This window comes from Oryctolagus cuniculus, chromosome 13 (assembly GCF_051225735.1).
Source record: "Oryctolagus cuniculus isolate XC-2025 breed Fujian yellow rabbit chromosome 13, ASM5122573v1, whole genome shotgun sequence".
In the NCBI taxonomy this organism is placed as follows: domain Eukaryota; kingdom Metazoa; phylum Chordata; class Mammalia; order Lagomorpha; family Leporidae; genus Oryctolagus; species Oryctolagus cuniculus.
This window is the reverse complement of record NC_142879.1, coordinates 25,403,977-25,428,708: the sequence shown is the minus strand read 5'-3', so window position 1 is coordinate 25,428,708 and position 24,732 is coordinate 25,403,977. Positions and strand designations below refer to the sequence as shown.

At 47.2% G+C, this 24,732-nt stretch overlaps 1 protein-coding gene across 12 annotated transcripts in view; it reads right to left on the bottom strand.

Annotated features, from left to right (window-relative positions):
- HHAT (hedgehog acyltransferase) overlaps positions 1–24,732 on the bottom strand; it is a 300,447-nt gene that overhangs the window by 38,822 nt on the left and 236,893 nt on the right. For all 12 annotated transcript variants that reach the window (XR_016219599.1, XR_016219600.1, XM_008268452.5 and 9 more), the window contains one exon: positions 9,951–10,095. Coding sequence is in view for 9 of the 12 variants with exons in the window: in XM_008268452.5 (XP_008266674.3) it covers positions 9,951–10,095 (145 nt within the window). In the remaining 3 variants the exon portion in view is untranslated. Of the gene's footprint in view, positions 1–9,950; positions 10,096–24,732 lie in introns of those variants that run through there.

The following is a 24,732-nucleotide window of genomic DNA, read 5'->3' as shown; positions in this document are numbered from 1 at the left end:
GCAGGGAGGGAGGAGTGGTACGATACGAAGGACCTGGTGGTTGGAGTCCATAGGCTCGTTGTCATGTCATCATTCTGGACAAGTTTCCTCACCTCTCTGATCCGCACAGGGATTAGGCATACTTTGATGATGTCTGCCCAAGCTGTCTCACAAGGCTGTGCAGACTGACTAACCAAATGGGAAATTACTTTTAAAAAAAGATTTATTTACTTGAAAGGCAGAGTTACAGGGAGAGAGGAGAGACAGAACTTCCATGCGTTGGCTCACTCCCCAGAGGGCCGCACAGCCAGGGCTGGGCCTGGCCAAAGCCAGGAGCTTCATCTGGGTCTCCACATGGGAGCAGGGGTCCAGACACTTGGCCCTCGTTGCTGCTTTTCCCAGCCCATTAGCAGGGAGGTGAATTGGAAGAGGAGCAATCCAGACATGAACTGGTACCCATATGGTACGCCAGCATCACAGGCAGTAGCTCTACCCACTATGCCACAATGCCAGCCCCAGGGAAGTTACTTAATAAACAATAAAGAGTTTTTTAAAAAATAGGGGATGCTACAAAGGGGCATTAAATTATATACCATTAGAGGAGTCAGGAAAATCTCAATGCCAAGTCTAGACATCTATGCAAAGTGAAGCAAGAGCACAGTTGGTGGACAGCTGGGGCTCTGGCTGGCCTTGCAGCCTATGCAGAACTTCACCTGGTCAGGCTGGACCACAGGCAAGCTCCTTTAAGCTAGCTCAGCCTGAGGTCCCAAGGTCCCATATTTTATCTGTATGAATCACTCACTGCACACATGCACACACACACACGCAAGAGTGTCTTTGATCATGTCACTGCCCTGGGTAGAACTGACACAGGCCTTAACTGCAAGACCATCTCTTGACCTTCCCCAACGAAAACAACAAAGAAGTCCAATTTACCATGTGGGAAGGCGAGAAAGCCTCTAGAGGGAGAAAGGAGAGATGGCCAGAACAGAAGAGGGTAGGGAGAGAGAACCAAATGGGGCCAGCTTCATGGGAGTCACCTACGCCTGGTGACTTGCTCATGAAGACAAAGGCACACTCGTGTGCAGCTCCTCCGTCTCCTGCCTGGACACAGACCACATGAAGTGAGTGCATCCTGTCCTCCTACCTGTGTCAACACCCTTTGCACCGTGACTCTGAGGCTCCTTCCATCAGGAGATGGAGTCAATCCCCCCGCCCTCGAGCTTGGGCTGCCCTGTGGCATGCTTCGGCCACGACAAGGCTGCAGAAGTGACAGCGGCGCCAGTTCTGAGATGTTACAGGATTTTCTCGGCGGGTCCAACATAAGCACACAGGTCCTTCTAGTAGAGACGTAGGAGGGGCCGGGGTAAGACGAAGAGGATGTGATGACAGCAGCAGACTAGCAGGGAGAACGAGACTTGAAGACGCTCCCCTGCTGGCTGTGGAGATGGAGCTGAGGGAAGCCAGGCTCCGGAAGCCGGAAATGGCAAAGAAACAGATTTTCCCCAAGAGTCCCCAGAAGGAACAGCTGCCAACACCTGACTTCAGCTCAGGGAGACTCATTTCAGACTTCTGGCCTCTCTGTTCCATGAAAGAATGTTCCATGTATTCCACAGAAGAGTGAACGCACATGGTCTTAAGCAGTTCAAGCTTGCCATCATCTGTTACAGCGGCCATAGGACACCGCGCGTGTGATAACTCAGAGCGAGTGGGCAGTCCCCAGGGCGCCTGAAAAAGAAAGAAACTCAACACAGAAGATTCTCCTGCCAGGGCCGAGACACCGCATGCCGGCAACTCTTGCTAGATTTATCCTTCTGCTATAGGAACGTTCCTGAGTCCTTTATGGAGTATTCCTAATTTCTAACACTTTTTAAAATGTTCAATAGTGAAAGGCGAAAGATTTATATAATCTGAAAACAAACACTCCCTGGAATATAGTCAAAGAAAATGAAATCAGCATATGAAAAAATTACCTGACCTCCCATGTTTACAGCAGCTCCATTCAGAATAGCTAAGACATGAAATGAACCTAGACGACTGTCGGCTGATGAAGGAAACGTGGCGTACACACAGGGTGGAGCACTACTCAGCCACAAAAAGGAGCGAAATCTTGACATTTGCAACAAAATGGATGCAACTGGAGAACATTATGCTAAGTGAAATAAGCCACACTCAAAAAAGACAAAAATCATGTTGTCTCTTATTTGTAGTAGTTACTATACAGACTATAAAAATTGTGTGCATATCACATCATGTGGTACATCAAGAGTGCTTCACTGGGGCCGGCGCTGTGGCGCAGCGGGTTAAAGCCCAGGCCTGCAGCACCGGCATCCCATATGGGCACCAGTTCTAGTCCCAGCTGCTCCTCTTCTGATACAGCTCTCTGCTATGGCCTGGGATAGCAGAAGATGGCCCAGGTCCTTGGGGCCCCTGCACCCATGTGGGAGACCTGGAAGAAGCTCCTGGCTCCTGGCTCCAGATTGGTGCAGCTCCGGCCATTGCAGCCAACTGGGGAACGAACCAGCGGAGGGAAGATCTCTCTCTCTCTCTCTGCCCCTCTTCTCTCTGTGTAACTCTGACTTTCAAATAAAATAAATAAATCTTAAAAAAAGGGCGCTTCACTGAATCATTCCATATGAATGACAATATACTCATTTCACACATTGCAAAAAGAGAAATGGGAATAGTGAGCATTTTTGGGGTACTAGTAGTGTTTTGTTCTTAATTTAGTCATTGATTATAAGTGTAATCAGATGACAAAAACTCATTTATTTGTACACATATGTACATTTCTTGGTATTTATAGTATATTTCAATAAAATGGATTTTTTTAAATGTTCAATAGTGATTTAAGAGACCGATAAAAATGATCTTCTGGTCACTGGTGCATGGGATAGAAATGAGAACAAGGTTACCATTTCACACTTCCTCCTGTCTTCAGCTTCCAGTCCCAGAAGCAAGGGGCGGTGGGCTGGGGGTCCCCTTTGTATGCCCAGCTGGCCTCTCACTGGCATGGCAGGTGCTGAACTGGTTCTGTACTCACTAGCACAAAGCATTAATAGTAACTGCAATAAACAGCCAAATAAATTAGTAATATAGATGCTAGGATGTGTGGTTCATGTCGGAAAGCACACATGTCCTGTAGTCCCAAGTACTCTGCCAACTTGTACCTTAGAGTGGGGGTGAATCAGGCTGCAGCCACATCACTGGCTATGCAGCTCCGCTAGGCATAGTTCAGTTAGAGAATAAAAGAGACTTATTTACATTTATGCTTTGGTTTGACCTTGATGTTTATTACTCTGTGTATAACAGGTTTCTAAGTCTATCAGTCTATCTATAATAGGCTTCAAATCTATCAGTCTGCAGATTCACAACCGGGGAGCAGGTGAAATATGGTTCCATCAGAGACCCATGGTAACTGGACGTGAAGAGATTTCAGAAATTACATGCTCATAAATCCTAAAATACAACATGAATTCATTTGTATTTGAGTAACTGCATCGAAGCTACGCTGGTTTTACTGGATTTTCTATTTAAGGAATCTTTAAAATGTTCCCACAGTCCACCAAACTCTTTTCAAAATGAATCATGGAAACTCCCAATTAGCAGGATAAAGTTTCACATAACCTCCGAGAAAATGAGGTTTCAACACACTGTGGTGGGAAGCCCTTTCTAGAAGTTTTAAAAATCCCGTCAGCTGTAACACGACCCAAGGGTACTGGTGACCTGCCCTGAAATACTTTTAGGAAAACTGACGTCCCAGACACCTGCGCAACCAACCACGTGGCATGGCAGAAACAAAGGCCTCCAAACGTCTTGAAATTCACATTCCAGAAATGGATGAATGTGTTCCCATGGGTAAACGCACGTATCACTTAACTACATGTATGTATCAGCTTCATCACTAGACTAATGTGTGCAAGGCTCCTGCTTCCCAAATCCTTCTAGAACATTCCGAGGATCCTGTGGAGAAGAAGCATCAAGGATTGCAATGGAAGCTCCACTTAAAGGCAGGCACTAGCGCAGGTGGCGAACTGAAGAACTCACCAGGGATGACCTCTGAGACACTGCTGCCCGCCCTCCGTCCGAGCATCAGAAATGAACTTTTTAGAGGCAAGAATTTAAGAAGGTGTGAAGGAATGAGTTTCTGTTTAACCACAGTCCTCCAGAATTTCCAATGCAAACTCACTTCCGCTTTAAATAAGATGCCCGTCCAGAGCCACTGGAGTCGGGGGACGAAGAAACTTCTCAGACAAGTTGGTAATCAGGCAGAAAATATACTTTCTCCTCTCTCGGCTAGAAACAGCGAGCAAATCTGGGAGTGTAACCGTTCTGACCCGTGCAAGGAAATCACTAGCTCTTTGCTCACTGCAATGCAGGGGGAAGAGAGCCCATTTCTCCTGGCCTTGGCACAGGGCCACTCCAGGAGCTGGGTGTCAAGGAGGGGGTTTGCCAAACTCAATCAGGTAATAGGAAGGGAAACACAGATGAGCACGGACATGTGCACGGGTGTGTGTTTGTGTGTGCAAGTAAAATGAAGGGTCAAGCAGAAGAGTATGTCGTGAATGTCAGGCCTCTCCACCCGCTTTGAGAAGCTGCAAAACCCTGGGTGTAGAATCCAGGATCCACCTCTTGGGAAACAATTTGCTTCCATTTGAACCAAGTCCACGTCTTCCCTGGGAATTTCAGCGGACAGACTTTTGAGAAAGAACACCGTCCTGCACCCAGGTGAACATCACAAAGCCCTCACTGCGCTCAAGGCCACTGACCGCAACGTGTACCCATCTGCACTAAATATCGCCCTGCTCCCTGTCCTGGTCCAGGCCTAGCGAGACAGCAAGGCCAGGATGCTAAGACCACGCCTGGTTTATCGGGACCAGCCTGGCAGCTGTGGAGTCACAGCTCACTGACATCTTTGATGACAGAGCAGGATTCACTGCTTATTGAAGAAATAATGTACACTGCAATGTCATGGATTTAAAGTAGACATGAGAAGACTCCTTCCTCTGAGAAGTACTTCTGAGTGCCAAAGGGCTAAGTCAGAAGCGACCTGTGCTGGTCTCTGCAGAGCAAGACACAGCAGGGCCTCTCCCACAGCCGGCACATGGACCACATCCCCAGCTGCACCCCTCTTGGACCCATGGACCCAGCTAGTTCTTCATATATGTGAAGGCCTAAACATCCACATTCCTCAAGCAGCTCAAAGCAAATTTACATCGTAAACATACAGAGGAAAGCCAAAGACGCCTGCTCTCTGGAAGTAGCCTTACTTAGCACTACTTCCCTGACCTCCATGGCAGAGGTACTACGTGTGGACAAAAACGTTTTGTTCATGGCACATCCTAGAGCCCTAGGTTTGCTGTTTGGTTTTACATCCATCGGCTGGCATCCTTCTATTAAACCTTGAAATACAAACACTGAGCTTAAACACCCTCCATTCTCCATAGATAAGCTTTCTCGCTCACTTCACAGGAATTTGCTCTGTGTTGGGGCAACAGGAACTGGCTACAAAGTCAAAGGAAGAGGCCAGAGACCCCAGGCTAGCAAAGCCTTGACCCACTTATCAGCATCTACATGCATGAGAGTGCTTCAAAAAGTTTATGTAAAAATGGAATTAAGGGTAAACTTCAAGGGAGGTGTGTGGCCCAGTGGTTAAGAGGTCGCTTGGGATGCCTGCAGCCTCCACGCGATGCTGGGCTCAAGTGCTGGCTCTGCCTCCGATTCCAGTCTCCTGTTAGCTGGTGCAGATCCTGGGAGGCAGCAGGAGATGGTTCAGTCCTACCCACATGGGTGAACTGGACTGATTTCCTGGCTGCTGGCTTTGGCCTGGTCCAGCCCCAGCTGTTGTGGCCATCTGGGGAATGAACCAGCACATGGGAAATCTCTCCCCCTTCCTCTTCCCTCCTCCCCGACCCTCCTCTCCTCTCATCTTTCTCTTCTGCTTCCAAATCTAGAAATTAAATAAATAAATGAAAAATTTTAAAGGAATGTGTAGAGGCAGGCATTTGGCCCACTGTTATGGTGCCAGTTAAGATGCCCATATTCCACACAGGACTACCTGGATTCCACATCTGGCTCCTGACTCCAGCTTCCTGCTAACGCAGACCCTAGAAGGCAGCAGTGAAGGCTCAAGTGGTTGGGACCCCGGCATTTATGTGGAGACCTGGATTGAGTTCCTGGCTTCAGACCCAGCCCAGAGCCAGTATCTACAGACGTATGAGGAGTAAACCAACCAACAGAAGCTAAGGCCATCTCTCTCCCTACTCCCTCAAATAATTTTTTAAAAAATTTATGATGACTTTTGTGTAAAGTATTCTGAAATCCATTCATACAAGGAGTCTTTAAAAAGTCTGTGGAAAATACATACTATGAAAAGAATATGTATATATTTCAATTATTTTTATACTAAATAAACTTTAAGGAATATTTATTTATATATCAAATTTATTTATATATCAAATAAATAAATAATATTTATTTATTTGAAAGGGGGGGAGAGAGAGAGAAAGAGAAACACAAGAGAGCTTCCATCCACTGGTCCACTCTCAGAACAACTGGGGCTTGTCTAGGCCAAAGCTAGGAGCCCAGAACTCCATCAGGGTCTCCCACATGAATGGCAGGCAATCAAGTACGTGGGCCATCTTCCACTGCCTTCCCAGGTGCAGGAAGCTGGATCGGAAGTGGAGCATCCGGGACCTGAAGTGGTGCTCCAGGATGGAATGCCAGTGTTGCAAGCTGTGGCTTAATCCACTGTGTCATGATGACAACCCCAAAGCCTATCTTTTAATTCCATTTTTCCCATGAACTTTCTCTAGTCCCCTCATACAGGCCAACAACTGTTTCTCTGAAAGCTTTGGGGCCAGATGAGTTTCCAAATTCGAGTTCCTGAGGTTTTATTTTAGGAAGCTCGTGTGTGCACACCCCCAGCAGGGTCTGAGAAAGCATCCTCGGGACTCAGTAATCATTTTTGTACCAAAACCATGCATATTCATATGCACCGCCTCTCAGATTAAACAAAGGAGTTATGAAATGAAATCTAGAGTTCTCAGGAGATTTGGCATCGTCTGGTTCACTTTTCTCCAAGAGACATCTTGAAGATGAACCCAGTCATTCAGGGACAAGGACCCACAGCAGAGAGCAGACAAACGGCACAGCTGCCAAGACCCCAGCAGGCACCCCCCGACTCAGGAGCTCCACGGGACAGACTGCTGGGACCCGAGCAGGCTCATCTGGAGAACGCCCACACTGAATAAGCCTTCCTTCCAAGACCAAGGTCTTGGAACGCAGATGAGAAACTGAATTGTGTGCGAGAGGGATTTCTATGGCGAAAAAGCCCCAAGTTTCTTACTGAGCAGCCAGTGTTAATGACTCCAATACACCTGACTTCTCCTATACACCTGCCAAATTCCTACTTGTCGCTCCAATTCAAAGGCTGCCTCCTCCGTGCAGCCCGCCTTCTGCAGAAAGCCAGCCACCGTCTTGTGACCTGCAGCAAGTCACTCATACGTGCGCAGGCCGGGTCTGCCACCCCATGTCCGTGTGCTGTTTTCACCGCTGTTTCCTCGGGGCCTTGCAAGTAGCACACAATCTATTTGGCTAGCCAAAGCAAACCCAGAGCTCTCTCTCCTGGTGCCACGCCAACTCCAAGGCAGCATTTCCCTGTCGCAGCGTTCTCGGTATCGCGCTAGGTTCTTGGGTGGGAGCAAGGAAAATGGCAGACGCTGTCTTAGATCCTCTGAGCCCCACCACTCCCCGTCTTTATAAATGCACATGGTCTTCACAGGAATTATCAGCTGACATCTCTCTCAGAAAGCAAGATCAAAGAGGGACTGTCAGTGACAAGACTGACCCATAACAGGGCCCTCTGTGGCCACTCTGGGCTTGGCTCACTCAAGCCTGCATGGTTGAGACCCATGAGCCGGCGCTCTGGAAACATGCAGTTATGTTGGGGTTATTCTAGTGTGGAAAGAGCTACAGGGAATGCATGTCTGGTTCCTTAGGGGCCTGGGTGTGGAGCCATCACAGCCATCACAGCTTAGCACCATCTCCCAAAACCAAAGGGACAAGACCATGTTGCTGATCAAGGAAACAGAATGGGAATCTTTTCTTGTAAAGCATAGTGAATTGGCTACAGCCATGCATGCTTCAATTAACCCCAAATCCCCTAATTCTCAGAAGAATATGACGTAACTCTTTTTTTTTTTTTTTTTTTTGACAGGCAGAGTGGACAGTGAGAGAGAGACAGAGAGAAAGGTCTTCCTTTTGCCGTTGGTTCACCCTCCAATGGCCGCCGCGGCCGGTGCGCTGCAGCCGGCGCACCGCACTGATCCGAAGGCAGGAGCCAGGTGCTTCTCCTGGTCTCCCATGGGGTGCAGGGCCCAACCACTTGGGCCATCCTCCACTGCACTCCCGGGCCACAGCAGAGAGCTGGCCTGGAAGAGGGGCAACCGGGACAGAATCCGGCACCCTGACTGGGACTAGAACCCGGTGTGCCGGCGCCGAAAGGCAGAGGATTAGCCTAGTGAGCCATGGCGCCAGCCATGACGTAACTCTTATTCCTAGCTCAAAAGGAAAAATGGTGACCACAAATAAATGAGGATCATGTACTAATGCAACATTTTCAGTTCCCACATACTCACCTGATACAGGTGTAGCTTTGCTGTGGATGTTGAGGCGATCTACTTACTGTATGTCAAACACAAGGTCAGCCACTAGTGGGCAGAAAAAATACCCAAAACCAACAGCTAGGGCCGGCTCTGGGGCGCAGCAGGTTAAGCTGCTGTTTGGGACACCTGCATCCCATATCCGAGTGCTGGCTGCTCTGCTTCCAACCCAGCTCCCTGCTAATGTGGCTGGGAAGCAACGGGGGAACACTCAAGTACTTGAGTCCCTACCTGCCACATGGGAGACCTGGATGGAGTTCCTAGCTCCTGGTGTCAGCCTGGCCCAGAGCTAGCGTTGTGGTCAACTGGGGAATGAACTAGTGAATGGAAGCTCTCAATTTCTTTCTCTCTCTCTCTCTCTCTCTCTCTCTATATATATATATATATATATTATATATATATACATACACATACACACATATATGGATATCTAAAGATATAAATATCTATATCTATAGAGATATTTACATACCTATATGTATATAGAGAGTGATATATACTGATTATATATATATATATCACTGCTTTTCTTTTTTTTGGAAATTTTTTAAGATTTTATTTATTTATTTGAGAGGTAGAGTTACAGTGATACAAAGAGACAGAGAAAGGTCTTCCTTACATTGGTTCACTCCACAGATGGTCACAACAGCCAGAGCTGTGCCAATCCAAAGCCAGGAGCCAGGTGCTTCTTCCCCGTCTCCCATGTGGGTACAGGGGCCCAAGCACTTGGGCCATCTTCTACTGCTTTCCCAGGCCATAGCAGAGAGCTGGATTGGAAGAGGGGCAGCCAGGACTAGAACCGGCACCCACATGGGATGCCGGTGCCGCAGGCAGAGGATTAACCTACTGCACCACGGCACTGGCCCCCACTCTGCCTTTTGAATAAGTAAATATTTAAAAAATAAAACCAAGAGTTGTGGCACACACACACACCATGCCCAGAGCTTCAGGAGATCAGAGCAAGGTTGGACATTACAGTATCCTGCAGGCTGGGGTTCACAGACAATAGGGAATACTAGGACACATTTAAAGTTGGAAAGTGGGTAGAAGGAATGCAGAGTTTGGGAAAGCTGGGATCGGGTATTTTGATGTTAAATAAGTATCCCACATGGCAGATCCATGGTACATCAAACATAAGGAATGCCAACAGCCATAGCTAACTATGGGAGCCTCTTCCTGGTTGGTACTTTTATAGGTCATGCATCAAGAACTTAGCACCGAAAGACTCCCCCAGATCCCACTCACATTACCAACAGCACACGTGGAAAAGAAGCCACCAACTGCAAACAGCACTGTCAGGCCACATACCTTGTACGAAGATCCTATTCCAGTAGGTTTTCCCAACTTGGTTGCCCCCAAGAAATACCAGGTTGAACAGGATCAGCATGGATGTGGAGCAAGAGGCGAGGGCAGCGTGGAACCGGCGGCGAGCTTGCGGGGACAGGTACCGGGCCTGTAGGGAACATGGCAGAAGGCGTCTCAAGGCAGGCAGAGGCCACCCTGTCCCCAGCCGAGGCAGCTCATTACCCAACAGCCGGTCCCTGCAACATGTCCATTCTAGTCTGAGCAAAGAAGCACACACCTCAAAGCTGTGACTTCCTCCTGCCACAGTGAGCTCCCCCCAACCCCCACAACACAAGCACTCAAGCTGGTTAAGACCAAGCAGCCCTCCTGCCCCAGGGGTGATGCCTCCAAGTGTTCTCTGCTTGTACAACTATAAGGACAAGAACTTGGGACTGCTCTCTGTGTTAACAAATCTATAGCTCCACGTGTTGAGGTCAAGATCAGAGCGATCTTCTGAGCCAGTTAACTTGACCCTGAGACGCCAACCAGGAGGAATCCTCCAGTGAGGGTGCAGCAGAGACAGAGCAATGCGCTGCTGGGAGCAGAGATCTGAGCGCCCACCCCGGACAGCACACAGAGCATCGGACGGAGCACGGCGGCGCATCAAAGGGCCTGCAGTACCCAAAGCTGGAGGGACGCTTCCTGGCGAACACGATCAAGAATTCTGCTTGTCCTTCCCTGCCCCTCAATGAAATTTGTCTTCTCTTAACATTTCTTTGGGGATTTCATAAAGCCAACTGAGCCCTTAGTCCTGGGTGCTGGCTTTTCCCGGGGCCTCTCCTGCACGGTCATGGTCATGGTGTTCCTTTGGGAGTGAGTGAGGGGGGCCATCCTCTGAGACTGTGTGTTTGGAATGACAACCAGGTACGGCACAACAGCCAGACAGGCAGCACGGGGCTCCAACAACCACCTGGGCCCAACTCAAAGGCAGAAAGGAGAGGGAGCAGCGGTGTGTGGATGCTTGTGGAACATTCTCTAGAATCGCCACACCTCTGGGCTCACAGGCCTCCTCATTTCCACCGGGCTCCAATTACACAGAGAATGACCCAACAGCAGCAGTCTATGCTACTGGTGACGAACAGGAAGGACCGAACAAGAGAACTCTGCCCACCCCACCGTGAACCACTGGCAGCTGCACTAGAAGCCTTGGTCAGTGTCCTTGTAAAGTAGGAAAACGAATCTGTGACACCTCTGTTCCTCTCCTGCCAGCCCAGGGTCTGCTCCATATGCTCACACCCAGTTGTCCCCATGCATCTCCCATCTGCCATTCCCTCCTCCAGCACCATGCTGGAGCAAGCTTTTACTGTCACCAGGGTGGCCTCAAGGGCACACTGCAGAGGAGGCACCGACTGAGCTGCCCGCAGGGACTAGAGTGTTCTAGAAAGCTCTCTGAGGATGCTGCCACACCCCTGCCTAGAGGCCCCCAGACGAGATGACCTCTGGTCTCCCCCTGCTCCAGGAGGCCGCCACCAGCACGCACACACGCACAGGCGCTGTCAGACAGCAGCAGACATGCAGCCACACCTAGTGTACAGATGGTAATGAGAGCAAAACGGGGCGGAAGCAGGCTGCTGTTCTGCACTCCTGCCCTCTGAGACCAGGAGACATTCCTCTCCCAGCTTCCCCTGACAGCTCTGGGCATGATTGACTCAATTAGCAGCGACTTGGGAGGCAGAGTGAGACAAAGCTGGGGCGTTGGGAAGAAAGTCTTGAATAATAAGTCAAATAAATATGAATTGCCTTAATTGGCATAAATGTGTCCCATTGATTCTCTCCAGGTACAGCAGCCACTGGTAGCACATTTGATTTCTTTTCTCAATGAGTACTTTTCAGCTATCTGCAAGGCAGAAAGACAGGGAGAAAGAGTTCAAAATCTTCCATCCACTTGTTCACTCCCTTAAATGCCCACGACAGCCAAGGCTGGGCCAGGCTGAAGCCAGGAGCCCAGGACTCCACCCAAGTACCTAAGCCATCCTCTACTGCCTCCCAGGATGCATTGTAGGAAGCAGAGGGGCGAGGACTCGAACCAGCATTCCAATATGAGATGTGGGCCTTGCAAGTCATGGCTTAAACTGCCATGCCACAATGTCCACCCCCACACTTGATGTCTAAGGGACTCAATGGGTCAGATACTTTGCCACTTCTGTTCCAACCCCAGTCTCTCCCACCCCCATGTCCTACAAGGAGCCCCGAAAGGCCAGTGTGGGCTTTCCTTCGTTAACATCGGCTACAGAGGACACACAGCTTGGTGAAGCTCAAAGTGGTTCTCCTTTTACGGGAAATGACTACAGTTTTCAAATAATCAACAGAGACACGCCGAGAGAGGAAGGCTGTCTTTCCGAGGGGTTGCTAAGCAGGCCTGGCACTGTTACCTGGTCTAGGGAAAGGCCAGGCCACAGGAGGCCGAGGTGGGGACAATGGGCACAGCAAGGGAGGAGGGAAGGGAGGGCGAGTGTGGCCTCGTGCTTTGCTCCTCCAGAGCTCCCTGGGATCCTGTGAGTACCCCAGTACCTCTCAGCCACAGCACTCAATAAATCCCTATTTCTCCTTGGGGGGAAAAAACAGTCAAAATGACTGCAACTACTGAGGCTTTCATCTGGAGACAACAGGGGGGACATCCAAAATCTGGAACCGCTGACTCCTATTCAATCTCTAGAAAGTTTTCTCTTAATAAACATGGATGTTAAAGAAGCAGGGTAAGCGGGTGGAAGACAAAATACATCATGTTCAAGGAAATCCAAAAACCTAATTTTTAACCCTCAGAGCCCTATCCTTTGTGAAAGCTAGCCATGCCAACGAGCAATGAAATGGACGGGGCACTGCTTTTCATTGTGAATCAAAGGGAGGACAGAATGCTGTGTCTCTGGTTAGTCCTCAGGAGAGCAGCACAGGCATCCTCCTGCATCCACGGGCACGTGGTCCAAGACCCCCAGTGGCAGGTGCCTGAAACCCCAGGCACAGAACCCTACGTAGTAGGTTTTCTCCTGGACATACACACCTGTGATAAAGCTTAACTTATAAACTGGACACAGAGATGAACAACTAATGATCAATAGAACCCCTGGAACAAGACGCTGTGACAACAGTTCTGTGGAACACCTTGTACTCATCCACCTTCTAGGGATGACCCAACGCCTGTGTGATGAGCTGCAGTGTCGTGACTGCCCTAGGCTCTGTTGTGGCATTGGGCTACTGCACGAGGGCCACCTGGACATCAGGACAGCTCCTCTAGTGAGCACGTCGTGTCCTCGGTGTGGATACACTGGACAGAGCAGTGGTCCACAGCCCTGGCAGGATGGAGTGGGGCTGTGTGAGATCTCATCACACCACTCAGAAAAACATGCAGTGTATACCTTATGGATTGTTTATTTCTGGAATTTTCCAGGTGATGTTTTTGAACCCAAGTTGACCGTGGGTGACTGGATAGAGCAGGACTACAGTAATTAACAGCCAAAGGGATGCGAGTCTTGGCTGCAACCTGCCTCGTGCTGGGCTCCCTAAGCACAGCATGGAAGGTGGCAGTTTTACCCTAGGGATCTGTCTCTACCTTGGGGACCACCTGGCCACAGCCAGGGCTTTACAGGAACTCTGGAGGGGTCCTAGGAGGAAAGTGCCCTTTGCACCAGGCTGGAGGGCACATGAACTCAAATCAGCCAGCCCCATCAATCAATAAGACTTCTCAAAGGCCCCCTTTGCAAGATGTTTTTTCTGTACTCTCTCCCCAGACGCCCAATGCAATTACCCCTTTCGCAATGAGGCTGCTCGTGTGGGAGAACCATGCTGCAAGCTATGCCCCACCTTCCCGGCTCAGGGGCTTGGCAAGAGAACTCAGGGTGAAGACATGGAAACTAACTGCAGGAAATACCAGAGTCCAGGGAAGAACCACCAGATAGGAAAATGAAAACTGCCTATCCACACAGATCATGCAAAAAATGATTGATAAACAGAATCCCAACCTCATTATCACCGATTTATCAGGATCGAAAGCGGCTCAGGTCTGGCTGTGGTCGCCTCCTGAGGATAGATGGGTCTATGGCAATCTGATACCGCAGCAGCACCCGGGCGGGAGTGGCACCACTGCCCAGGGGTGTTTGGAAAGTTGCTGGGCATTTCTGGTAGTCTCAGTAATGCAGGGGCATTGCGGAGTGGGGGCAGGGGGAGCAGGGGCCGCGATAACAAACGCACTGCGTGGCACAGGACAGGACTGTCCCTCCCCAAAGGTCAACGGGTAGCGTGTCTCCTCCCACCTTTATCATGGAGCAGAGTGGCTGCTGGGTCTGTGGGGGCAGCGGGGACAATGCCAGAGCCCGGCCCCCTTCCCCGCGGGGCAGGAAAGCCACCTCCAGGAACCCCCACAGAGCAAGGTCCCTTCTCCCCAACTCCACGGCCCGGCTTTCAATTTGAGAATGAGGAGGAGCTGCCTGTGCCCTAGACAGGCAAGGGGCAGTCGCCAGCTCCAAGCCTCCTCACCCACTACCCTTGATACTCAGAGGAAAGAGGAAGAACGGGAGGCTGGGCACTTGGAGACTCTCTCTGCCCCGTGCAGGGGGGATGGGCTCTGCCCTTGGCCTGGGGGCTGGGGCAGTTTCTCTCCACTCCAGCACCGACATCACCTGCTCTTACAGGTCCAAGGCCAGGTATGGGACTTTGGGCCTGGATAGAGCAAGCTGCTCAGAACACACAGACATGCGGCTCTGGGACTCTGCCTGTGACGGAGGAACAGCTGGGACCTGGGAATGTCACAGCAGCCTAGCGGTGGCTTTAGGCTTCCCTCTGTGACACTGCCTCCCGCAGGCACGGAATGTAACGGAAGCCAGTGAAACTTTGCAGCGAAAGGACACTTCCATCAGAGGAGCTTGTACCTCCTCCTAGGAGGTGTCCTCGGTTCCCGTTTATTCCCATCTCCATGGCAACTCCTCCCTCGATTCCAGTTAACATCCTGTCCCTGGAAATCATGAGATCGGCTGGGGCAGAGCAGCCGGGGCCTGAGGGTGTGGGCTGGGGAATCTGGGTCAGAGTGGAGACAGGGAGGCAGATGGTGCAGTGGGGCTGGAGGCTCAAACTTGGAGGGCTCCCGGCTCATCCACAGAGGAGCTGCACGAGGGGCCGCGATGGGAGGAGGGGGACAGGCTGAGCATCTAGGAGGGGGCAGATGGCTGGGGGAACGGCTGCTGGAAACCGTGACAAAGGCTTGGCAAGGGGGGGCCCGATGCTGTTTATTTTTAAGTGGGGGAGAAGCTAAAAACAGAAACTGGGTGGGTTTGAGCAGCTGGACACAGTTCTTCCATATAATCACTGAAGCTTTTCATTTTCTAATAAAAATGCTAACGGGAGGGTAAGAGGAGAGGAACCAGGAAGCAGCAAAGGAGGTGGGCACACCACATGGCTGTTGTGATGAGGCTGAAGAGAACAACCAAACCCATTCCAGCTCCTGGGAAAGAGAGTGGTGGCCAGACGGGAGCCGTCAAGGTCAGGGAGACTCGGATCCCAAGGTCATTCCAGGTCCGCCTGGCCCTCCTCCATACCAACCACTAGCACACCATTCCCCGGCTACTTCCCGAAACACGTGGGCCATTTTCAGTGAGAAGTCTGTGTCCCAGTCTCCCATGCGGGTGCAGGGGCCCAAGAGCCGACTGACCCACGCACAAAATTTCCCCCCATGCCCAAATAAGTTACAGAATCTTCCTGGGTTCCTCAATGTTCCATTCATCCTATATTCAGCCCAAAGGAATACATGGAGACACTCGAAAGCAATGCCGCCTTCTTTCTATGACGTGTACAGTCCCTGATTTATTATGGATTGACTTAGGATTTTTCTACTTGACTGCAGTGTGAAGGCAACATGCATTGAGTAGAAGCCATATGCTGGGTTTTGAAGTTTGGTCTTCCCCTGGACTGGTGATGGTCAGAACAATCCTTTCACATGATGCTGGGCAGAGCAGAGACCCAGCTCCCAGATCAGTACCACCCTACTCTCACTCCACCATGCACTATGTCACTAAGCTTGAATCTTCAGCATGTTAGGTGTCCTGAATGTATTTTCAACTTACGACATTTTCAACTTAAAATGGGTTGGGGGGTGCAAACCCCATCGTGAGCGGAGGAGCATCTGTTCAGAGCTTTAAGAACTATCTGATGAAGGCAGTTAGGCTTTTCAATCTCTGCGACTGAGAGCCAAGAAATGTGTGCCCTTATGACACAACCAGCGATGAAGGAAAAACCAGTTTTGCTTGACCGGACGATTTGCCAGCCTCCAAGTTTGCACAGAGAACTGCACTGACCATGATTTAGCACCCAAATCCACGTGAGATATAAAGGTATTTCACAGCCCTTTCTAACAACGAAGGAACAGACCGGCTCTCAGCCCGGAGACCTTGAGCCATGGTTCAGGCGCCAGGTCCTGCTCACAGCACTGCCTCCCCCGCATTCTTCCCCTTCCACTGCCAGTCCCACCTCCAGTCTGCACGGCTCTGCTCTGGATTTCACAGTCCTCGGCTTTTCCTCTGTAGTTCATCAAGCATGTCCTGTCTCTCACTATGCACAATACTTCACTGCCTGCTTCTTCACTGCTTAGAGTAAAATGCAAATGGGGAGGAAGGTGTTTTAAATTGGATTCCATTTCCCTTTCCAATTATAACCCCCACTCCTGTTTACACAGCTCTGTTTGCTCCCCACAGACCTGGCCTGGACTTCCACACCCCTGGGCCTTTGCACGGCTGTTCTCTCCAATTTCGCCCTCCTCCTCCTTGATTTAAGCGTTAGTATAGTATCAGCAACAAACCACCGCTTTGGACCAGCGCAACATGGGCAGGAAAGCCACCAGGAAGGTCCTGGCTTTCTACCTTTAAATTGTGTTGCCCAGGGCAGGATTAGGTTCTTCATCCACCCAGTTCATGGTTAATATTTGATAAACGTTAAGTCCTTCTAACCCTGGCAAGTGGCAGTCACACATTTGTACGTTTCTGGGATAGAGAGCATCAACATATACACTTGGGATAACTACAATTTGTGACACCAAAAACTTCACTGTGTGGGGAACATCACTAATAAAGTAAAAAAAAAAATTTCATATTTTACACATAAGAAAGTTGCAGGGCAGAGAGCTTAAGACACTGACCTCCGATTATATATACTGTAAGTACAGAGAAGGGATTCACAAGTTTCACCAGGTTTGTATCTTCACTCGTACCACAGCCGTGAAGCAGTGCGCAATCTTCTCCTCTGAATTGAAACTTTTAAGGTCTTTGCCTCTGTGGTGTCAGCTACAAAGCAGATTTTCAAGAAATGTGGGTCCAACAAATACTTACTACATGTGTTCTGCTTACAGTGGTTGGTAGACACCAACCAAGTGTCAATTTCAGGAGCTCACTATTTTCAAGAACACACAGCATGGCCGGCGCTGCGGCTCAATAAGATAAGCCTCCATCTGCGGCGCCGGCACACCAGGTTCTAGTCCCGGTCGGGGCACCGGATTCTGTCCCGGTTGCCCCTCTTCTAGGCCACTCTCTGCTGTGGCCCAGAAGTGCAGTGGAGGATGGCCCAAGTTCTTGGGCCCTGCACCCGCATAGGAGACCAGGAGAAGCAGCTGGCTCCTGGCTTCGGATCAGCGCGGTGCGCGGGCCACAGCACGCCACCTGCGGCGGCCATTGGAGGGTGAACCAATAGCAAAGGAAGACCTTTCTCTGTCTCTCTCTCTCACTGTCCACTCTGTCAAAAAAAAAAAAAAAAAAAAAGCTGACAGTAATATTGGAATATTAAAAAGTAAGTGGTGGGCCAGCGCCGTGGCTCACTTGGTTAATCCTCCGCCTGCAGTGCCAGCATCCCATATGGGCGCCGGGTTCTAGTCCCAGTTGCTCCTCTTCCAGTCCAGCTCTCTGCTGTGGCCCAAGAGGGCAGTGGAGGATGGCCCAAGTGCTTGGGCCCCTGCACCAGCTTCAGATTGGCACAGCACTGGCTGTAGCAGCCATTTGGGGAGTGAAGCAACGGAAGGAAGACCTTTCTCTCTGTCTCTCTCATTGTCTATAACTCTACCTGTCAAATAAATAAATTAAAAAAAAAAAGTAAGTGGTATCCATAGGTGCAGTAAGAGGCCCACCCTACCCCCCAGAAAATGACTTCAAACAGAACAAAAGAATTTAGGATATCACAATAAAATCAATAGGACCTAAGTAGGCTGGGGACATATTGGTCAAAGCATACAAGGTTTAAGTTAGGAAACAAGTTCAAGAGATGACTTTTTGTTCTCTGATATAGCTTCAACTTGACTTTTTGTTCTCCAATATAGTTCAACTTGGTGACTATAGCCTATAACAATATATTGCATTCTTTAAAATCACTAAGAAAGATTTTATGTGAGATTTCTAAGTGATTTTAAAATGAGATTTCTCACTACAGAAAACAGTATGTGTGGTAATGGATGTTAAGTAGCTCAGTTTAGTCATCTCAAAAAGTAAAAATATTAGAAAATAATCATGTTTCACATAATAAGTATATAAAATTTTTATTTTTCAATTTTTCACTGAAATTACAAAACACTGCTTGGAAAACATAATAAAAAGACATCCCATGTTCATGGATTGGAGGATTTAATATTGTTTAAATGATAACATTACCCCAAGTTATTTATAAATTTGAGGCAATCCCAATAATATTCTTCACAGAAATGGAAAAACCTCTTAAAATTCATATGAATTCTCAAAGGATCCCAAACTGCCAAAACAATCTTATAAAAGAAAAAGTTTGGAAGACTCAAACTTTCTGATTTCAAATTTATCATACAGTTAAAATAATCAAAACAAAATGGTACTGGTATACAAATAGACCAAAAAAATATATATATGCCCAATGGAATATAAAAGACATGCCAACCAAAAACTCTCATAGTTGACTTTGAACAAGGATAAATGATTTCTAAGAAGAATGCCAAGAGAATTTAATGAGGAAAGAATAATCTTTTTAACAAGAGAAAATCCACAAGCACAATAATAAACTTGAACCCTTACCTTGCACTATGTACAAAAATTAACTCAGAAAGAGATCAAACATCTAAACACACAAACTAAAACCATCAAATACTTAAGAGAACACAGGGGAAATCTTCATGACATTGGATTTGCAATAATTTTTTGATATGACACCAATAACACAAACAGCAAAAGTAAAAATAGCTAAATTGGACTTTGTCAAAATTAAAAACTTTAGTGCATTTAACAACAATATCAACAGAATCAAAAGACAATTCAGGAAAGGGGAAAAAAGTTTGTAATCACATACCCATAAGGGATTAATATCCAGAATGTATAAAGAACTTCTACAATTCAACAGAAAACCCAAATGACCCAATTAAAAAGTGGGCAGAAAGCTTTAATAAGCATTTATCCAAAGAAGAAGCTATATCGGAGAACAAAAAGTACAAAAAAGATGCTCAACATTCATATTAATCATAAGAGAAATATAAATCAAAATGAGAAGCTGTCACTTCTAAGATGGCCCCAATTAAAAAAATAGAAAACGAATGTGACTAAGAACGTGGAAAAACTGGAATATTTGTGCATTGCTGGTAAGACTGTAAAATGGTGAAGCCACTATGGAAAATAGTGTAGCAGTTGGACTCCTAGCCTCCAAGACTTTAAGAAATAAATTTCTATTCTGTATAAATTGTCCACTAGTCTCAGGTATTTGGTTCCAATAGCACATACAAGCTAAGATAATGTTGACCCTATCCAAATTAAGCTGAACTTGAGTGAAAATCTGATAAATTCCAATGAAAATATCACAGAAAGTTTTGGGGAACTTCAGTTATAAGATTTATATGAAAAGTTAGCATACAAAAATAATCAATGCAGTTCTGAAAAAGAACCAGAGGGGCAGCAGCTTTCTCTACCAGGAATCATGACATATTCTAAAACTCTAGTAATTAAAACAGAAATAATCAACTCCATCAATTCAACAGATCAGAGAGCTAAAAAATGAACCAATGTATATATTGAAATTTACAATATATGAAAGATTTACAATCTTTCATTTCAGTAGGGGAAGAATTGGGCATTCAACCAAATTTTTTTTTAAGTTTTTTTTACTTATTTGAAAAGCAGAGTTACAGAGAGGAGGAGGAGGAGAGACACAGACAAAGATCTTCCATCCACTAGTTCACTCCCTAAGTGGTCGCAACAGCTGGGGCTGTGCCAGGCCAAAGCCAGGAGCCCGGAGCTCTTTTGGGTCTCCCATGTGGATGCCATGGCCCAAGAACTTGGATCATTCTCTGCTGCCTTTTCCAGGCTATCAGCAGGGAGCTGGATCAGAGGTGGAACAGCTAGGACTTGAGCCATTGCCCATGTGGGATGCTAGTGTACCAGGCGGAGCCTTAACCTGCTTTGCCACAATGCCAGCCCCCCCAAAAACAATTTTAAAATGTAGAAACAATTCTTAGCTGTGGGTCTTATAAAGACAGACAGTAGTCTAGATTTGGTTCATGGGCCACAGTTTGATAACTCCTGCCCCATTCCATCCCTGATACCTTCCTTAATGAAACATTTGCACATATATGCAAAGAAGTTTAAATTTTAATCTTCATTGCAGCTGCATTTGCAAAATAAAACATCTAGATGCAACCTAAATTTTCAGCAAGGGAACGACTAATATGCAAATCTGTGTATTTACATAGAAACCTCTTCTCAATCCATCAGTGAGGAGGAAACTTTAGAATATTTATGTGTTTCTTAAAACAGACACTAGAGTAGTAAAGAAACAGGCTACACTACAAACCACTCACAAAGGTTTCCCCTTGGGAGGAAGGAAAGGGTGAAGGTACGTTCACTGGAGGGTAGGGACTGAAGAGGCCTTCAGCCTTATCTACATATTTAAAAAAAAATTAAAAAGGAAATCTAGGAATCTTTCCACTAGATGACCTTAGACCTGCGACTTCCCTGAGCATAAAGAGTCAAGGCACACGGGTCCCACCCAAGTTACGGCCCACCTCTCAAGGCAACACCCAGGTCTCTCAAGAATACTAAATAAGCCTAAGATATGACAGCTACGGCCGAAGCTGTATCCTGTTCAACAGCAAAACCAACTTGGGGCAAGGACTGCCTTTTAAGTAATCTTGATATTTAAAGATCTAACATTGAGAAACACATAAAACATTCCAAAATGATTCACCAAGTGATAGCATAGAAAACTCTTCCAGGGACATTCATTTAAACACAACAGGTTAGACATCTCTGCCCCCTTCGTGTTCCCTATGAAAACAAGAATAAACATTTGAAAAAAGTATGTAACCACAAACAAGGAATAGAAGAGAACAGCAAGTGAGCAAAGTCAATTCATTCTTATCAGACAGCAGGTGGAGGAATTAGCAGATCTGACACCTGAATGCTAAATACCAAAGAGAAAAAAGTCATTCACACACCAGAATCCCATGTCTCAGGCATACTGGTACCATATGCTACAGATGCTAAGAATAAGTCAAAGGAAAAACAGGGAGAGTAGTTGAAAGTCTGAGTCATGAACATATAGACCTTTGGGTTTTCCTCCTCCTCCTGCACTCAATAATGAAGTGTTTTCCAAGGATAAATTTCATCAGCAACAAAACCTATACTGAAATTTCAGAATACTAAAGGTATTGACATAAAAGTTTCTAAGAAAACAGATTACACACAACAAAAAAAGATCAAAAATGAAATTCCCCAATAGTAAAACTAAAATCTAAAAAAAAAAAACAAAAACAAAAACAAAACCCAAGTTCCCAGGAGAAATTACTTTCAACCTGAAATTCAACAGCCAATCAAGTGTGAGTGTAAAACATACATGGAAACATGAGGACTCAAAAACAAATTTATCCTTGATACTTCTTTAAGAAAGCTACTAAAGGATTTGCTCCACCAAATCAATGGAGAGAGGAACAAAACGACCTGGCACGTAAGAGAGAGAGACACAGGAGAGAGAAAAAGGAAAGTTTCAGGTCAACGGCTGAACAGCAGACCTGAAGAACAGTGAGGGGCTGGTATTGTGGCACAGTGGCTTAAGCGTCCACCTAAATGTGTTGGAATCCCATATGGCTGCTGGTTCTAGTCCTGGCTGCTCCTGTTCTGATCCAGCTCTCTGCTGTGGCCTGGGAAAGCAGTGGGAGATAGCCCAAGTCCCTGAGTCCCTGCACCCATGTGGGAGACCTGGAAGAAGCTTCTGGCTTCAGACTGGCTCAGGCCCAGCTATTGCAGCCATCTGGGGAATGAACCAGCAGATGGAAGACTTCTAGACTTTGTCTCTCTGCCTCTGCCTCTCTCCATAACTAGATCTTTCAAATACATAAATTAAAATCTTAAAAGAAAAAAAACAGTTATCCAGGTGGAAAAGAGGATGTTTGGGCTTAAGAGAGTGTCTCCAGGAAAAGCAAGCATTCACAGGTCACTACAAATATCTGACCTTGTGGAAATCTAAGGGATTTTTTTAATTCTAGAGGGATTTTTGAAAGAAGTAGTGATAGTACAACGAATCAAGCAAAAACCACAAAGCAATGGTTAACCTGAATGAGCAAAAAGTTATATAAGGGAAATGTCATTAATATACAATAGAGCTTCAAAAAGTTCATGGAAATGGAATTCAAAGTTTATTTTGGTGCAAAAATGGTCCAACCTCATGCATAGTCTCTTCGTAATACATAATTTAAGTGAACTTTTCTGAAGACCCCTCATATTAACTGGTTTGGCAATGAGCCACACTTACATGATAACCATCATGTGCACACTAAGTGTTGAATCTAACTGTATTAGGAAGGGAAATAAGGAGTAGGTCCAAGGTGCTAAAACCTCATATAGAAAGCACCAGTATTTACAAGTCATAAGTGAATAAATAGTATTGTAAACATAGACTTTGAAGAAAACACCAGAAACAACCAAGAGAAATGGAAGTTGTTGTTGTTGGGCAGAGAGACCCAGAAGTGGAAAGGATGGAGGCTGCTCTTTCACATAGGGACTTAAAAAGTTCATAGAAAAGTACAATAAAGCCGGCACCGCGGCTCACTAGGCTAATCCTCCACCTGCGGCACCGGCACACCAGGTTCTAGTCCCGGTCGGGGCGCTGGATTCTGTCCCAGTTGCCCTCTTCCTGTCCAGCTCTCTGCTCTGGCCCGGGAGTGCAGTGGAGGATGGCCCAAGTGCTTGGGCCCTGCACCCGCGTGGGAGACCAGGAGAAGCACCTGGCTCCTGGCTTCAGATCAGCACAATGCACCGGCCGTGGCGGCCATTGGAGGGTGAACCAATGGTAAAAGGAAGACCTTTCTCTCTGTCTCTCTCTCACTGTATACTCTGCCTGTCAAAAAAATTTTAAAAAGAAAAAAGAAAAAAAAAAGAAAAAAAGTGCAATAAAACTTAAGTTTATTTTGATGCAAACATGTTGAAATCCATGCAGTTTTTTTCAATGATATGAAATTATATTTTCCATGATCCTTAAGACCCATTTGTATTTATTTTTTAATGAAATCTTGGGGTAATATTTGACTTTTTAAAAAATTTTGCTAACATATTTAATTTACATTATAGTCAAAGGCGTGATGCTCTACTAAATGAAGAGTCCAACAAATAAAAAGTAAAAAGACTGTAGTTCAGTTCAAAGTTCTACTTTCTGGGTTTCAGTTTTTTTCTCACAGTAAATGAGGATAATGATAAAGCTTACCTGTAAGGCTACTATGAAAATCACAAAAGACAATGTGTACAATGGCCCTGCGAATTTCTCCAATTCACTTGGGCCAACTTTTCAGAAGTGTTCTTCATAAACAAGTTGGGTGGGGCCGCAATTAAAACCCAAGCCGCTCAGGAGTGGAGTGCTGGAAAGTCAATTAACCTCACGCCCAAAATACATAAGCTGCAAGGAGACATGAACACGGGACGTGGAGACGTGCTCTAAGGGGCTCATCAGGGGAGACCCCTCTCGTGCGACCAGGCGGAAGTTCCTGAGAGCCGGCTGCACTGACTCCCTCCCTGCATTAACCAACTGTGTGTTCTGGATACATTACTGACCCTCCCCCACCTCCAGTTTCCTCCTCTGCAGAATTGGAAGCAGCAACGCCTGCCCTGAGGGGCTGCTGGGATGTTAGATAAACTGCAAAGATGAAGGAGCCTTCTGGGGCACCCGGCGCAGTTTCTTGTTTGGAAAAGGATGACTGCAACAGCCCCACCTGAGTTTGCTCCGAGAACGTCAGTTCCACTTCTGAATTCCTAGCGATAAGCAAACATCCGGGGTCAGCCAGCAGCACCTCCCGGGGGTGAGGCCGTGTTCACCTTTGTCAAGAGCCTTTCCCGAGACCATAACACAGAATACGCGCAGAAAAATCCATAGTGTTCGACACTATAACTGAGCATAAACAACACAGTGTGTATCAGAAATGATTCTACCAGAAAGGGTTGACCAACATTAACAAATTAGTGTCTGACCTTTCATAAAATATTTTTTTGAGATTTTATGTATTTGAGAGAGACAGAACGGAGAGGAGAGGAGAGGAGAGGAGAGGAGAGGAGAGGAGAGGAGAGGAGGGGGAGAAGGGGGAGAGGAGGGGGAGAAGGGGGAGAAGGGGGAGAGGATAGAGAGAAGCAAGAGTGGGGCAAGAGAGGTGAGAGAGAAGGGAGAGAGGAGGGAGGAGGGAAAGAGGAGAGAGACAGGAGGGAGAGAGGAGGAGAGGGGGAGAGAGAGAGAGGGAAACGCAGGGGGAGAAAGAGAGGGAAACGCAAGGGGAGGGAGAGAGGGTGGGAGGGAG